The following is a 17,720-nucleotide window of genomic DNA, read 5'->3' as shown; positions in this document are numbered from 1 at the left end:
AAATACTTGAAAGTTTTCAAAAAAGTAGTGAGTTTTGAAAGTGTGGGTTCAGTTTTATTTTATTTTTTTAAATCATAGTATCGAATAAGTATCAAACATTTTTGAAATTCACAGGTATTTCTAAAGTTTTTATGGACACTACTCATGTTTGATTGATTGATTGAGAAGTTTATTGACATCTTAAAGAATTTAATCCATTTAATGCTTTAAAAAGGCAAATGGATGGCACAAAAAGCCAAAAGGCTTGTTTCCATTGAGGGCCATTAAATATTCATCACTTTTGATACATTCAATAATAAAAGATATATAACCTGTAACATGTATATAAAAAAAATGATAAATTGTGTACATATACACAGTATACATGCCAGGTGATTTGAAAAACCATATATACAAAAAATGGGGAGGTGGTGGGTATATACACTATGTACATGACACTATGTACATGACTATGCACATGTTGACTCCAAGAGTATGCAAAACAGAATGACAAAATATATATACACTATAACCACATATAAACCTGTTTGATGGTTCGGAAAGTTGCTGGGGATCAATGTTAGTTCTCTTCATGTGCAGGTAGTGCAGTGTACAAATTACATAGTGAAATCAGTACCTTGTTGAGCTTGCCAAGAGCCGAGATGAGGTCTGCCCACTCACTAGAGTACTCAAAGCTCTTAAGGGCTTTATCCACCGCTGCCACATAGTTCCTGTACTTGGAGTCACCGAGCAGCTCCACTTCCTCTGCATTCATTCTCCTGGTGGTTATTGTGCTATCCTCACATCACACCTGTGCCAAAGACATACAAGCAACTAATTATGTTTAATGCCAAAACACTAAAAACATGTGATAGCTAGTTAGTGGATCAGGCCTGGTCAGTTAGAGACACTGAGTCATACACAATCAGGAGAACAAAGCCTGACTCCAGCAGATGTGGTCATATTCTCGTTCCACCTTTATGACTCGGTAGGTAAAGCAGAAATCAATGTTTGACTGTAGAGTGAATGAATGATGGGTTCTCACTTCTCTGTGAAGCGCTTTGAGCGTCTACAAAAGCGCTATATAAATCTAGTCCATCATTAATATTATTATTAAATCATCAAAACATAGAAAATGGCTATGTTTTACCTACTTGAATGCTTTAACCATTGCCCCAATGAGGACTTGCAGTAAAAATGAATACATACAATATGATAGGTTTTGCCTGTTGTATGACAGTGGTTGTTGGAAGTTGCTAGGATTATGTCATATGACTGCTGGTCAGTTATGATATTTTTTTTAAAGATTAGACTTGGGTGCTCTCTGCTGGGGACACTGTTCAGTGCATTCCATTAGCATACATACTGTTTACATCATCTGATGAATATATTGTATGTTGGTTTATTAAGTAAATCAAAATAAACCTCATGACTACATACAGTTACAAAAATTAAATGTGACTTTTTATAATGACACATGGTAGTAGTAGTAGTAAGATCACTCCCTGCTTAGCACTCAGCCCAAGGGCTGGAATTGGGGGTTAAATCACCAAAATGATTCCCGGGCGCGGCCACCGCTGCTGCCCACTGCTACCCTCACCTCCCAGGGGGTGGAACAACGGGATAGGTCAAATGCAGAGGACAAATTTCACCACACCTACTGTGTGTGTGACAATCATTGAAGTGTGTGTGAAGTGAATTATATTTATAAAGCGCTTTTACATAGTGAAACCCAATATCTAAGTTACATTTAAACCAGTGTGGGTGGCACTGGGAGCGGGTGGGTAAAGTGTCTTGCCCAAGGACACAACGGCAGTGACTAGGATGGCGGAAGTGGGGATCAAACCTGGAACCCTGAAGTTGCTGGCACGGCCACTCTATCAACCGAGCTATACCGCCCCAAAGTACCACTGATAGTCACACACACACACACACTTGCTCAGTGGCCTTGTGGTTAGAGTGTCCACCCTGAGATCAGTAGGTCGTGAGTTCAAACCCCGGCCAAGTCATACCAAAGATTATAAAAATTACCTCCCTGGTTGGCACTCAGCATCAAGGGCTGGAATTGGGGGTTAAATCACCAAAATGATTCCCAGGCACGGCCACCGCTGCTGCCCACTGCTCCCCTCACTTCCCAGGGGGTGGAACAAGGGGATGGGTCAAATGCAGAGGACAAATTTCGCCACACGTAGTGTGTGTGTGACAATCATTGAAGTGTGTGTGAAGTGAAGTGAATTATATTTATATAGCACTTTTCTCTAGTGACTCAAAGCGCTTTTACATAGTGAAACCCATTATCTAAGTTACATTTAAACCAGTGTGGGTGGCACTTGGAGCGGGTGGGTAAAGTGTCTTGCCCAAGGACACAACAGCAGTGACTAGGATGGCGGAAGTGGGGATCAAACCTGGAACCCTCAAGTTGCTGGCACGGCCACTCTACCAACCGAGCCATACCGCCCCAAAGTACCACTGATAGTCACACACACACACACACACTTGATCAGTGGCCTTGTGGTTAGAGTGTCCGCCCTGAGATCAGTAGGTCGTGAGTTCAAACCCCGGCCAAGTCATACCACAGATTATAAAAATTACCTCCCTGCTTGGCACTCAGCATCAAGGGCTGGAATTGGGGGTTAAATCACCAAAATGATTCCCGGGCGCAGCCACAGCTGCTGCCCACTGCTCCTGCCCACTGCTCCTCTCACCTCCCAGGGGGTGGAACAAGGGGATGGCTCAAATGCAGAGGGCAAATTTCGCCACACCTAGTGTGTGTGTGACAATCATTGAAGTGTGTGTGAAGTGAAGTGAATTATATTTATATAGCACTTTTCTCTAGTGACTCAAAGCGCTTTTACATAGTGAAACCCAATATCCAAGTTACATTTAAACCAGTGTGGGTGGCACCGGGCAAAGTGTCATGCCCAAGGACACAACGGCAGTGACTAGAATGGCGGAAGTGGGGATCGAACCTGGAACCCTCAAGTTGGTGGCACGGCCACTCTGCCAACCGAGCTATACCGCCCCATTGCAACTTTAACTTAATTAGGTGTAGTGAAATTACCCTCAGCATTTTGACCCATCCCCTTGTTCCACCCCCAGGGAGGTGAGGGGAGCAGTGAGCAGCAGCGGTGGCCGCGCTCGGGAATCATTTTTGGTGATTTAACCCCCAATTCCAACCCTTGATGCTGAGTGCCAAGCTTGTGTGTCAACAACATTAATAAGGAAACGATACATACATATTGTTCTAATATAGAAACCCTACAAATGTGCGTTTGCGGTTGTTGACATCCTGTAGTCCCCATAATGTACACAACATTGTACAGTAGTTGCTAAGGCCAAAAGCTAACTGTATTTAATTACGTGTGTTGACAGCGAAAAACAACAACACTCCACAAATATCAAACTGTTATGAAAAGCTTACCGTCGTATCTTAAAGGCCGAAAGGTGTCATTCAAACACGAGCGCGGTTTGAGGAGTAAATGGGCTGACGCTAACGGTTGCTAGCAGGTTGCTAAAAGAATGGAGATGAAGGGCCCGGCATCTTTGTCACTCGCTTTAATCTTTTGGCAATCGGGCGTCGCTCGCAGACAGTGGCGGAGTACATGCTACATATTTCCGGTGTGCTTCATCTCGCTATGTACAAATAAAACCATGAGCTCATCATCAGAGGTTCAAAGGCAGGGGGGCTGACAGCTCCCAGACTGCACTGCGGATTCGCAGCACGTCCGACGTAACATACCTTTTCCGCATGCAAGTCTTCCGCCTCTCCTTGCTTGTAAAGCCACACATAGACCAAACGGAAATGATGCTAGAATTATTTCAGAACAAAAGCATAGATATGCATCACACACTCGAAACAGTGTTTAGTTGGTGTGTTATTTTGAAATATTCAAGCCGATGCTCGTTTTCCAAATGGTGCAACTTACAAAATGGTCACGCCGCAGAGCAGCGCCAATACTGCTGCCAGAGTGTTGTGTTTCCATAGTGTTTTTTGTGGATTATATCTAATATATTAGATTTCTTTCTTTCTTGTGGAGATGTCGGCCAAGACACACGAAGTCGGAGTCTTTCTCGAGCTGAGGAAAAGGCTGCGATGTGGATCTCTTATAATCGGGTGAATATAGTAACGTGCAAGTTCATTCACATTCATTGTTTATGCTAACTAAATGCATGCTAAATTAGGCTTAATCTCTAACATTAGCCGAGTTGAAGCAACATATTTATATTATGTATTACTATTTATACAAGGTAGCTGTTGTTAAATTACAATAAACTAAGATATTGAGCATTTTGTCCATACGTTCGTTCTTTTTAACCATATTTACACATTTGAATTCCTTTTTATTAGTTGTAAAATGTGCAAATATAGTCTACTATTTTCTAAACATTATTCTTAATCTGCATGCTCCTGCACGATGAAGCTACTGTATATGTACAGTACACCGGAAAAGTCGCTAGATGGAGATAATGACATTTAATAGAATATAATAGAAAGTTCTTTATTGATCCCTGGGGGAAATTCAGCATCACAGTTCGCTCACAATAGACAATAATAATAATAAATAATATAATATATTATATATATAATATAATATATGAATAATAGCCAGCTATGTACACTTCTACAGCGTCCCAGCTATTATTTACAGCTATTATTGGGGCGGTATAGCTCGGTTGGTAGGGTGGCCGTGCCAGCAACTTGAGGGTTCCAGGTTCGATCCTAGCTTCTGCCATCCTAGTCACTGCCGTTGTGTCCTTGAGCAAGACACTTTACCCACCTGCTCCCAGTGCCACCCACATTGGTTTAAATGTAACTTAGATATTGGGTTTCACTATGTAAAGCGCTTTGAGTCACTAGAGAAAAGCGCTATATAAATATTATTGACTTGACTTGACTATTCTTATTCCAACATTTTTTTCCAAATTTTTCAGTTTCTACAAAAATGGAAATTTTATCTTTTTAATGCAGTCATTATTTTTTTATTTTGATGTGATACATCCATCCATCTTCTTCCGCTTATCTTAGACTTAGACAAACGTTATAGATCCACAAGGGAAATTGTTCCACACAGTAGCTCAGTTACAAATGATGGAAAAGATGGAAAGGACAATGCGGGTATACAATAGACTGAAAGCAATATAAAATATAACATATATACGTAATATTTACATAATATATGTACAGTATAGGATATATACTGATATATTATATTATATGTTTATATCATATATACAATATATAACAATTACCATGCACAATATTACAGTATATGTAACAGCTACAGCATAAAATAGAGAGTAAATCCAACAGAAAATAGACATTATAAACAAAGAGAAGTAGCTAACATAAAAGGTGTCAGGTAATAGACATCTGAGGTCGAGTCGCGGGGGCGGCAGCCTAAGCAGGGAAGCCCAGACTTTCCTCTCCCCAGCCACTTCGTCCAGCTCTTCCCGGGGGATCCCGAGGCGTTCCCAGGCCAGCCGGGAGACATAGTCTTCCCAACGTGTCCTGGGTCTTCCCCGTGGCCTCCTACCGGTCGGACGTGCCCTAAACACCTCCCTAGGGAGGCGTTCGGGTGGCATCCTGACCAGATGCCCGAACCACCTCATTTGGCTCCTCTCTGATGTGATACAGTATTTAGTATTGTGGAACATTTCATTGTATTGTCTCACTCTCACAACACATTTGAATAGTTGAAAAATATGACCCCAAATATGTTACAAGGGAAATATATGTGACTGAGAATAATACTATTATTACGAATTATAAGTATTCCATGGGGCAGCACGGTGAGACAGGGGTTAGTGCATGCGCCTCGCAAGACAAAGGTCCTGGGTTCGATCCCCGGGCTCGGGGTCTTTCTGTGTGGAGTTTGCATGTTCTCCCCGTGACTCCGTGGGTTCCCTCCGGGTACTCCGGTTTCCTCCCACCTCCAAAGACATGCACCTGGGGATAGGTTGATTGGCAACACTAAATTGGCCCTAGTGTGTGAATGTGAGTGTGAATATTGTCTGTCTATCTGTGTTGGCCCTGTGATGAGGTGGCGACTTATCCAGGGTGTACGCCGCCTTCTGCCCGAATGCAGCAGAGATAGGCTCCAGCACCCCCCGTGACCCCGATAGGGACAAGCGGTAGAAAATGGATGGATGGATGCAAGTATTCCATGTGATAACATTTGGTATCTCTGATAGAGATGTGATGAAATGTTTTAGTGGTTGCACTGACATGAAATGTCACTCTTCAAAAATATACAATTTGTATTTGTGCAAGCTATGAAGTACTTGTGTGAATTTTGACACCATCAAAAGAAATGGATGAATCCCATCATAGTTGATGTGCTAAGAATGCTTGAATACGAAAGTGGCATGCAGTGAAGCTCGGTAGTTTCATCATCTTAAAAGTGTATTTTCGCTCTAAGAAGTGTAACACATTCCTCGCGTTTCTGTAGGAAAGATGTTGCTGCAAACCCTGCTGATGTGACCATGACCGGTGGAGATTCTTCTCTTCACATCCTGACCCCCAGAGGCAAGGTGACCTTAACTTTGCCACAAGGATTCTCCTATGAAGAGGAATCTTGTATTCCGACAGCGGGGGATGAATCCTGCAGAGAGGAGCTACATTTCAGACTGCGAATAAGTGTTTCACATGACAACATTGAAGGTATGTCTATTGGCCTTATCTTCTCTCTCAGCATTTCTTCCTAGTTTGAAATAATTTCCTTCAGTCTATAAAAACTGGGTAATTCAATATTCAATTGATCATGAGGAAACCCTGGACAGTCTCACTTGTTTTTATGTGAACGAGGGTTGCAACGATATCAACATTTCATCAATATTATCGCGTTATTGTTGAGTGGGCTCAAAAGATACCTACTAGTACGTAGTCAGTACTATGATACACACTGACATCATTTGACCAAGTATTTTTTTTAAAATAACTAAAATACTAATAATCTTTTGCTCTGTTTGTGTTTCTTATGCTTCACTGATAGAGTTTTATTCTTTGTATTATATCTCTTTTAGTGGCTAAGCTTATATATGGGTTTGTATTGTAGCACTTTAAGATGAATTCAATTGAAAAGTGTCTGACAAGTAAAATCTATTATTATTATTTAAGGCGGGGGTTGTGGCGTCCTACTCTGTTCAGCGATCCTTGAATGCACCGTAAAAACACCTCGTGCTGTTATTCCTATTACTAGTGTAGAACGATCACTCTGTTCTAAGAGAGCTCAACTTGTAGTTTTAATGTGCACAATTTAATATCTTAGTTGCAATGTGTTTATGTAAGTTGAATGTTGTTTTTTAATGGGGAAAATGTATCTTGTTTTCATGTTGGCATTTAAGCTAGCGAGCTGGCGCCAGTCACTCTGGGACTTTATTAAAGTGCAGTGATCATTCACAGTTTTTCGATCATTTTAATATAAAACGGTGATCAATTATCGTGACATCTGGAATGTGAACATATCAAATGTACATCACCCATTGCATAAAGTAGAAAAAGTTTAACAGAAAATACAGTGCTTTTCGTGAGAGTAACTTTTTGTAGGATTCGGTTGTCAATTAAATTGTTTGCCCGAGGTTTTTCGTCTCGATTATTTTTGAATACTTCAACTAGAGTGTCCGCCCTGAGATCGGTAGGTTGTGAGTTCAAACCCTGGCCGGGTCATACCAAAGACTATAAAAATGGGACCCATTACCTCCCTGCTTGGCACTCAGCATCAAGGGTTGGAATTGGGGGTTAAATCACCAAAAATGATTCCCGGGCACGGCTACGCTGCTGCCCACTGCTCCCCTCACCTCCCAGGGGGTGATCAAGGGTATGGGTCAAATGCAGAGGACAAATTTCACCACACCTAGTGTGTGTGTGACAATCATTGGTACTTTAACTTTTAACTTAACTACCTGTAGAATGCATAAACAAACACATTCTATTACATAAGAAAATGACAGCACTGTGCCATCATTAGTTCAGTAAGAATGAAAGTGTCACAACATTTCCATCCTTTGTAACTGAGCTACTGTGTGCAACAATTTGCCTTGTGGATCAATAACGTTTGTCTAAGTCTAAGTCTAACATGCTGGAACTTATAATGTTGTACTTCAGGTAATAATTAACTTTACAAAACATAAGCATCCATACTCTTTAAACTCTTCCTGTTGTACTTGCACTTCCCTTAAAAGAAACACTCTAAATCAGTGGTGTCCAAAGTGCGGCCCAGGAGCCATTTTTAGCCCACAGATAGGTTTTTTACGGCTTATTGTAATAATAAATTAGGTTATCAATTATATGCATTCAGAGTTCCGCCTAAAGGTGCTTGAGCGTGGTGGTCCACCACAGCAAAATAAAAGCCGTCACACCTTTAAAAATAAATTTTTTTTACGTGAAAACAAATTAAAGTAGTATCATGTATTATAGCGTCCAGAAGAATTCACACAGAGTCAGATGCTCTTTTTAACTTTTATTGCCAATTGTTTGCTAACAACAGGCCCAATTCCAACACATGTGCACACACGTCCGTCCCCGTGTTTCACTGAGTCCCAGACACACAACAGCACTTCCTCATTCTCCACCTGGTTACTGGGGTTCAATCCCCACCTTCTACCATCCTAGTCACGTCCGTTGTGTCCTTGGGCAAGACACCTCACCCTTGCTCCTGATGGCTGCTGGTTAGCGCCTTGCATGACAGCTCCCGCCATCAGTGTGTGAATGTGTGTGTGAATGGGTGAATGTGGAAATACTGTCAAAGCGCTTTGAGTACCTTGAAGGTAGAAAAGCGCTATACAAGTATAACCCATTTATCATTTATTTATTATGATCATGGGAACTCTGAACATCAATAATACATGAACATAAACATTAACAATAGCAGGTCGTAACAGTAATATAATGTATGAATGGATATATACAGCCTATTATTTGCGCACTATTGACAACTGAATGAGGCACCGAAAAATGTGGCCTCCGAAAAAAAGACTTTGATCAGCACTGACGGAACTTGATGTGATGACGTAAGCAATACACACAGGATTGTCTAGAACGGAGGCATCATGTCTGCAATGTGGACGTACTTTAATATATCCGTTTAAAGCTGCACGGACAGTGCTCTCCAAAATGTGCAATGCGCAAATATTAAGAGGACAGTGGCTGTCTTTTAAGGAGAGAAAATTCAGTTGGAAAAGCAGTGTGAATCAAGTGCGACGTCAGGCTCGCTGCAGCTCTCGCTGTTCGTCACGCACATGAAGCAACAGAAGTAAAGAGTCTCTAAACACGAGTACAGTCTCCAATAACACCAGAAAAATATTCAAAATTTCTAGCCAGTCATTGCTAGTATCTGTGGGGTGGGAACGACTGTATTCTCTATAAAATGTGTTTTTGGTAATATTTGTGTGTCTCAGAAATTGATTATTGGATTTACAGTATTTCTTATGGGAAAAATTGCTATCGTTTTTTTACCATTCTGCTTCTGTAAACCGTATTACCTCTGTAAAATACACACATCGGGGACTTTTTTAGACTTAAAAAAGTGCCAGGAACTTCATTGGCAACAATTCCCACACCCAGGTGCTACTGTATATAATCTTGTGAGTTCTGTTGTTTTTTTTCTCCAGTACACATGCACTGTAAACTTTAGTCATTTAAACTAAAACCAGACTGATTGTGTGCTTCCCACCCCAGACAGTATTTTAATAGTTTGATGCTCTTTTCTCAAGGTTGTTGCTTCACCAAACCTGATATATTTCTGTATTCCCTTTCACCCGCATAGAGACCTCAGACACTATAGTGAAGACACTGCGGGCACAGGAGACTTATTGCTTTTACTGTCAGAGCTGCACAACCAGACTGCTCGAGGACAGGTGAGGACTGGAAATGTGTCCTTATTGTCACATCAGCAGTGTCAGTGACAGCTGGGAAAAGAAATGATGGATGGATGGAGCTGCTGTATACTGGGCTGTAGAGCTGCTATTACATAAAGTTCTGCTTTACCTATTAAAAAACAATAATGCTTCCTGCCTTAAGGTGCTTCGGTGGTATTGCTCTCATTGCCTTTAGCCTGAAGCTTTCTATGGTCAGCATTGTGATATGTTGAAAATTGCTATGTCTGCTATATGGAGACCCTTTGGGTATATTTCTCAGCACTGACCTACCAAAAGTTGCCCAACACTTATTATTTGCCCTCTCAACGCTGTCACTGCTGCTGTCCAGTAGTGTGCAGAAATGTTTGTAGGTTTATAATTAAAACAACATCATGTTTCATTGTGATTTGCAGTAATCGTTTGACAAGTAACTTAATGCTCTGCAGTAATAATGCCACTGCTGAGTGCAGCACTAAAATTCTTTTAATTACTTTTTTTATTAATATGTGGTCAAATTGCTGTTCTTACAATGAATAGGGGAATTAGTAAATGTGGGGCATTGTCATCCAAGTAAGATTTGCTTCATTGTTTGCTTGCATTTTGTATGTGTTTACTTGCAGATGCAATCAAACAGTATATAAAGAATCACAATGTACAGTAACTACTGAGGTGTGCCTGTCAGTGTGTAAAATGTGACCTATTTTCTTTGGAAACACTCACTATATCACATTTTAAGAATGAATAAATTGCAACATTTCTTTGCCTTCAGATTGTTCAAGCGGGTTCTTCCTCTCCCAAACGGCAACTGGAACTCCCTTGTGGACGACTGGTGTTGCCATCCAGATCCTTTTGCCGGCAAGATGCTGCCCCGAACAGAAGATTGTTTACTGGGTGACACCTTCTTTCTCCTTGCCAGAGATGGCAGCTGTGAAGAGACTCTCCTGCAGGAAGTAAGCTCCGCTGGTGCGCAGGATAGTGAAGATCCAAAGGTGAGTGATGTGCGGGGCCGAAAAGGATTGCTGACTCAGCAGGGATAAAAAAAAAAAAAAAGGTGTGAAACTAGCAGAAATGTAAGCTGCAGTGTAACAATGTAGAGGTGTTAAAATTTGAGGGGAATGCAAGGCTTCATTTTTTGAAACCACCCGCATTTGCTTTTTTAGAAGTCGCATGATCAGTTATTTGAGATGTGCTATTATAAGTTTAGCTTATTTGCACAATTTAACTGGCATCTGGAAGCAGTAACAGTCCTAACTGCAATAGTACCCTTATTTAATTTATAATATCTTATACATAATGTGATGACGTAGTTCTATACTTTGTATCTTTGGACTGTTTTTCCTTTTTGTCTTTCTTTTTTCTAAATTAGGCACCCGATGGCTTCAACTTTCTCATTTTCATGATGTTTTCATGACATTTAATCATCAATCATCCTCCAGCATCACCCCAACTTGCAGTCAAGGCTAGCCTATTTATATTTACTCACTTTTGGCTCATTGTTGTTTTGTTTTAACTAAGGCTATAAAATAACAAGTTAACCCATGTGATTATTCGCAAAAAAATATTGCATTAATCATGTATATATGCGGATTAATCACACAATTTATTTTGACTATGCATGCTCCTTTAACGTAACCGTGGATGGTTACCTGAAAGGTGTGTGTTGTTATACGGTCAGTGAGCAGGTCAATGGATACACCAGTGCAAAGATGAGGGAGGAGACTCAGACAGGTGTTCTCGCTGGCAAATTACACTTCTAAATACACCTTGACTGAAATTTGGATAGTACTGTTACCAAGTCCTAATCATATGACATGCATTTAAGTAAAACATTTAAAAAATGTTCCTGCATGACATTCGGACAATAAAATGGCATTTGTGTCAAAATATTGGGGTCTTTCTTAGGTTAATTTAAATCATGCAAGTAAGTAACCTGTGATTAATCATGATTATTCCAAATTCAAAAGTGTGATTCTTCTGATTAAAAAAAATGATCAGCACTAATTTTAACATTTGCGTTGTCAAATAACAAATATGTTTGGGACTCTTGGCCTACGATATTCAATATTTTACATACAATAATTGCATTTGTTTTATTGTTTTAGTATTTTGGGTTTACTTTTTACCCTCTAAACTCACTACTCTCTCAACTAGGTTTGGTTTAACCCACTTAATGCGAGCAGTATGTACATCGATATGGCAATATTTCTTCCCTGTAGAGGGCGCCCATAAAACACACATCCTGACATGATGATCAAATAGCCAAAATAAGTATAATTTTATAGTTTTTTCATCCTAGGGCAGTGCTTCTGAAACTTTTTCACCAAGTACCACCTCAGAAAACACTTGGCTTTCCAAGTACCATCATAATGGCCAACATTAAAATACAGTAGCGTATTATACGTAAATATTAATGAACCCTTGGATGCACAAGCCACTAATACATACACTCTTCCACTGGTGGGTTTAAAAATGACCCCTATTAGAATCAAATCGTTTTTTGCAATAAACTGAGTTTTTATTCTTCAAAATCTTAAACAAAGAGTTGTAATAGTTTCATAATCCAGGTATTCCTCATGAAATATGTGTGTGACATTAGGCCATTTGCATTTGTATTTATTTTTTCAATAATATTAAGAAATTGCAGTTTTTGTATCACTACCCACTCTTCCACAAGTGGGGTAAACATTATCCCAAGCAGTTTCTATGGCATCGTCTATAAACTTTTAATACAAAGCATCTCTGATTGTCCCACTTACATATCTGATGTCATCTCTCACATCTGACGCAACTGTCAATACTGTCCCACTTACACATCTGAGGTCAGCAATCTCACCACCCAGGAGGTCATTTTTACAAAGCAACATGCATATAAGTAAGTGTTTGTGCATGTCAGCACCTCTTATATTATCAGACATGAACCGCTTTCATGCATCTATTTGGGAGACAGTACTCAACCCGGATGCAGGACCGAGCCTTAGAATAATGTGGCTTGGTGTTTTACCCTAACTTGGAGGTAACTCTGCCCAGTAAGAGCCCCTGCGGCTCATTCTGTTGGACACGATGTCAATTTCTTCTTCAGAGGACACGTCTGTGTCTGACTGGTCTTGTTCAGCGGGGGGGACAATATTCTGGGTCATCTACATCTGAGATGTCAGATTCTGAGTCAATGCCTCCTATCCGTCCTGGATCATTTGTCGGGCAGGGTCCACAGGGATCCTAGTTGGCCCCTAGCAGCCATGTTACTTTATGGTTTATGCATATGAATCATAATTTGTTAATAACTTAAAATATGTACAAGTTAGACCGAAAATGTTTGCAGCACAAACAAAGCACCAATGAATGGGTCAAGTTTGGGGAGATTTTGACATAGTTGAGGGTTTGTTTTTGAATAATAACACTTAAATACTATAAAAACCATAAAACGTTAATAACTTAAAAATGTTAACAGCACAAACGAAAATGTTTGCAGCACAAGCAAAGTACTAACAATTTAGTTTGGGGAGATTCGGACAAAGTTTTGCAGCACAAACGTAGCACAAACAATTGGTACTGGTTTGAGGAGGTGTTGACAAGGTGGGGGGCAGGCTGCTGGTTTTAATAACTTAAAAAACAAAAAATGTTGCAGCACAAACGACTGGGACAATTCTGGGGTGATTAGGACAAGGTGGGGGGGCTGGATGTCATCACTAGTCAGAAAATGTATTTTAGAATAACTTACAAATCGTAACGGCACAAACGAAAATGGTTGCAGCCCACATGTAGCACGAACAAGACACGTTTGGGGAGATTTGGACAAGGTGGGGGGAGGGGCAACTTCACACAGGTTCAGAGTTGCTAAGAATGAAAGGTTCACAGAAGATTCCATGGGAACTGCTGGGGAGAATTTTATTGTGGAAGAGTAATGTAGTGATACAAAAACTGAAATTTCTTAAAATTCATGAAAAAATAAATACATATGCAAATGGAATCATGTCACAAACGTGTTTTACAAGGAATACATGGAATATGAACAAATTAGGTTAGATTTTAAAGATTTATAAAACTTAAAACAAAGATTTTTAAAACAACCTGTGGGGTCACTGTTTGACCCTGCATGTGCATCTAAGGGTCAAAGGAGAACTGCACTTTTTTTTGGAATTTTGCCTGTCATTCACAATCCTTATGTAATTCTAAATATTGAATAAATGCAATCAAAAGTCAGTTTACAATGGAGCCAACGGGAGTCGCTCTATTCTGCCTATTACCGTAAGCCTTTAAAAAACCTCTAAACACCTCCATTAAAGGCCTACTGAAATGAATTTTTTTTATTTAAACGGGGATAGCAGATCCATTCTATGTGTCATACTTGATCATTTCACGATATTGCCATATTTTTGCTGAAAGGATTTAGTAGAGAACATCGACGAAAAAGTTCGCAACTTTTGGTCGCTGATAAAAAAAGCCTTGCCTGTACCGGAAGTAGCGTGACGTCGCAGGTTGAAGGGCTCCTCACATTTCCCCATTGTTTACACCAGCAGCGAGAGCGATTTCGGACCGAGAAAGTGACAATTACCCCATTAATTTGAGCGAGGATGAAAGATTCGTGGATGAGGAACGTGAGAGTGAAGGACTAGAGTGCAGCGAAACAATTTTTATACTTTTTTTAATCAAACATGAATTTAATTTTATGCATATTTTGTACTAAAACACATTTTTTAAAGGAAAAAAATATATAACATAATTAAACATAAATATAGGCTCCAGCACCCCCCCCCCTCAACTCTACTTCGACTGGGATTTGATCCAAATACCACAGCTTTTTGAGATAAGCACCACATGGAATCTTGGGGAATACCGGTAATGTAATTAATCCAACCAGTGACGAAGGAAAACATTTGTAGTAGAATTTCACATGAAGCGCTCTATCATTCATAAATTTACATTTTACATACGCATCTTCATTGCAAAACAGGGTACACAATAAATTGCAGAGCCGTGCCTGCATCTTTTGACCAATTGCCATGCAGTTTGGCAGGAGCGACAACGATACATTTTGGAAAAGAAACATAAAATTCTGTCAGCACGTCCAACTCTGTCCTACACAGTAAAAATCTAAAGAAAGGACAGAACCCTAAGACAATACAGTATATTTAGATTTACAGGTTTTGGTGGCGAGTAGTAATGGGTAAATTATGCCTCAGTGAATGTGTGGCACACTCATTAGCTGTATTGACCAGCACTGACACTGGGCTGCTGTTTTCATTATTTATATACATATATGCTGTATTAAAAAGTCACTACATTTGCCTGTGAATAAAATTAGTAGTACTATTTTTTTTTGACAAATAGCTGTTCAGAAAGGAATATAAAACATGTAACTTTGGTCAATTAACCAAATAGTAAACAGGAAAATAACATTTACCTTTTTTGAATTTACAAGCTCAAAATGATCGCACATTTCGCACAAGTGCATCAGTGAATTTAAACTAAAAAAAATCTCAAGGTGAAAACTGATCTTTCTTCTGTAGGGAAAACAAGTATTTCTCCATTTGGTTGTATTACAATCTTAGTGCAGTCTGTTTAACTGCAGTATTTGAAAATATTTCTTCCATATGTTTTTTATCATGATCAGAAAGTGTGCCAAAGAAAAGCAGTTGTGTCCTGCACAAGCTGTTCATCAGTGCTTGGAGAGGCTTTGACGCCAGGTATAGTACATTTACATATTTCATCATTAATACATTGCTTCATGATCTTGATATTTAAAAGCTGTCTTCTGCTGTGTTTTACAGAGACCCTGAAACTGTACATTACACAGGTCGTAGTGGAGCCCCTTGTGGGGGACCGTAAACCAGATTCTTTAGTTAACAGGCAAGATATATTTTATGTCAAATTTGGCTATTTTTTTGGATGATGTTGGTTTGTTGTACCCATTACACTATATAACCTTGCTTGTCAGCCAGAGAGGATCAGCGTTTGTGATTGGCATCAAAAGGCATTTATCTGCAATGGCCGATCATGTATTTTTTCACGAAAATCGGTTGATCAGGTCGCTCTTGAAAAATAGATTTTATCTCAATGAGTCTTTACCTGGTTAAATAAAGGAAATTGATACTGATCAGTGGCTGATTGATTAAAACATCCCTTATGAAAGTGTTTTTGTTTTTCAAGGTGGACAAATAGTTTTTTGATGCATGACAATGATTTTTCAAAAGCTGCAATGTTGTCTATGTTGTCACAAAAATGCTTTGTCTGTTTTGAACAGATCATTCTTCTTGGAGAGAACTGTAGCAGCCAGACTGGCAGAGCTTTCCAACTCTCTGAGCTTCTTCCACTTCTGTGTTCAAACGCCAAATGGAAAACCTTTCTTACTGGTGAGAGCTAGCTAGGATATACAGTTAATTACAACTAGTTTGGGAAGGATCGATCAACCATAACTATATTTAGATACCATATTCTATTTATAATAGTAATGTTATTTTCATTTCTCGGACACTGAACGTGTGAGTGCAGTCAAGCAGTGTTTAATTAATAAAGAACTCTACCATATACCGGAAGTTGATATTTATAGTGGACTATTCATTGAAACCCAGCAGTGTGGTGATATGAAGATAATCACTCAATGTTGTGACTGAGGAAAATGAACCCAATTCATATACTGTACAAGAACCAAGGTCATATCAGAGAAAGTGGATAGCAATGTGTGTGTTTTTTTTAGCGGTTTGCTTGACTTCACTTTTGTCGCAGAGTGCAGACAAAAAGGAAAAATAATTCAAAAACCAACCTGGCCCGCACCTTCTAAACTTATATTCTTGATTTCCCCCAGGGGATATCTATCTACAGTGCAGTATGTATTAGGAATGGGATGTTTTATAAAAAAAATAAAAATCAATACCGTTCAGTTTAAACACATTTTGATTCAGGCATGGAGTTTAAAATAACTCATTGACTTGAAATAATTTGCTGACTGTCAAAAATCCCATCTGTGCCACTGGTTTAGATCATATGTTTTTATTTCTTTGTACTGCTTATCGGTTTGGTGCTAACTAATAAATGATTGTGATGTATTATTGGATATATCAGTGATATTCAACTAAATTGTTTTGGAAGCTACAGTTCCAGAAAGCTAAGGGCCGGGGGGCTGTACTTCTCCTTTCACTATTATTCTTATTTTGTTTATTTTGAAGAACCAGGGTCCTCAACAGTAGACATTTGATTTTGGTTTATTTATTTTGTCAAAGTCAAAGGAGCGCTCTGCTGTTTTTAAGGACCTTCTGCAAAAAAGCTAGTCAAAGATCATCTCTATGACAGCACTCTAGTGTTTTAAGAATCTGCAGCAAAAGTGTCTCAAGTTTTTTTAACTGAAGAAGAGAGGACTTAAAATGGAAGCTTGAGGAACTAAAGAAGTTGAATAAATGACTAGTTACTGCATCTGAAGTAAAAAAAATGTGTAACTAACTCCAGTAGATGACTTAAAGGGGTGCCTTGAGGAACGCCTCAGTTATGTAAATCAAAAGTTTAAACACCAATGTTCTATGTTTTCTAGCAAGGTTAAAATGTCAATGCAAGGATCTGCCATTGTGTTTACAGTGGTCCAAGTTCCTCTGTACAACAGGAGCACTCTAGTGTCTTTAGGAATTTGCTGAAATTGTGTTTTGAACTGAACTCGGGGACCAGGATGGTGTCATCACCGGGCCGGATTTAGCCCCCTGGTTGCCACTTGAATGGATTTTGTGAACCATTCCACCCCTAATATACTGAACATTCCCAATTACGAAAATTCAAAGAGACTCACTGATAGTTATTTGTAACAGTTGTAAAAAATAAAGTGTGTATTTATTGCATGGTAGTGTTCATTTTTTTAACCTCTTTAACTTTGTGAAAACTTGTAGTTGCACTCAGTTTTTGCT

At 39.4% G+C, this 17,720-nt stretch overlaps 2 protein-coding genes across 5 annotated transcripts in view; one reads left to right on the top strand and one right to left on the bottom strand.

Annotated features, from left to right (window-relative positions):
* The window catches only part of dop1a (DOP1 leucine zipper like protein A), a 41,866-nt gene extending 38,156 nt beyond the window's left edge, over positions 1–3,710 (bottom strand). For all 3 annotated transcript variants that reach the window (XM_062063609.1, XM_062063611.1, XM_062063610.1), the window contains exons 1-2: positions 3,401–3,710; positions 617–790 (exon numbers count right to left, since the gene is read on the bottom strand). In XM_062063609.1, the coding sequence (XP_061919593.1) occupies positions 617–754 (138 nt within the window). In that variant the 5' untranslated portion in view covers positions 755–790; positions 3,401–3,710. The remainder of the gene's footprint in view (positions 1–616; positions 791–3,400) is intronic.
* ube3d (ubiquitin protein ligase E3D) overlaps positions 3,692–17,720 on the top strand; it is a 32,485-nt gene continuing 18,456 nt past the window's right edge. Inside the window, exons 1-7 of one of the 2 annotated variants that reach the window (XM_062063617.1) lie at positions 3,692–3,815; positions 6,429–6,640; positions 9,744–9,834; positions 10,604–10,823; positions 15,446–15,518; positions 15,603–15,681; positions 16,076–16,184. In XM_062063617.1, the coding sequence (XP_061919601.1) occupies positions 6,463–6,640; positions 9,744–9,834; positions 10,604–10,823; positions 15,446–15,518; positions 15,603–15,681; positions 16,076–16,184 (750 nt within the window). In that variant the 5' untranslated portion in view covers positions 3,692–3,815; positions 6,429–6,462. Of the gene's footprint in view, positions 3,816–3,889; positions 4,094–6,428; positions 6,641–9,743; positions 9,835–10,603; positions 10,824–15,445; positions 15,519–15,602; positions 15,682–16,075; positions 16,185–17,720 lie in introns of those variants that run through there. The other variant, XM_062063616.1, reaches the window with a different exon arrangement.

Source organism: Entelurus aequoreus, linkage group LG11 (genome assembly GCF_033978785.1).
Source record: "Entelurus aequoreus isolate RoL-2023_Sb linkage group LG11, RoL_Eaeq_v1.1, whole genome shotgun sequence".
In the NCBI taxonomy this organism is placed as follows: Eukaryota; Metazoa; Chordata; class Actinopteri; order Syngnathiformes; family Syngnathidae; genus Entelurus; species Entelurus aequoreus.
Note: the sequence above shows the minus strand (reverse complement) of the source record. Positions and strands in the feature narration are given on the sequence as shown.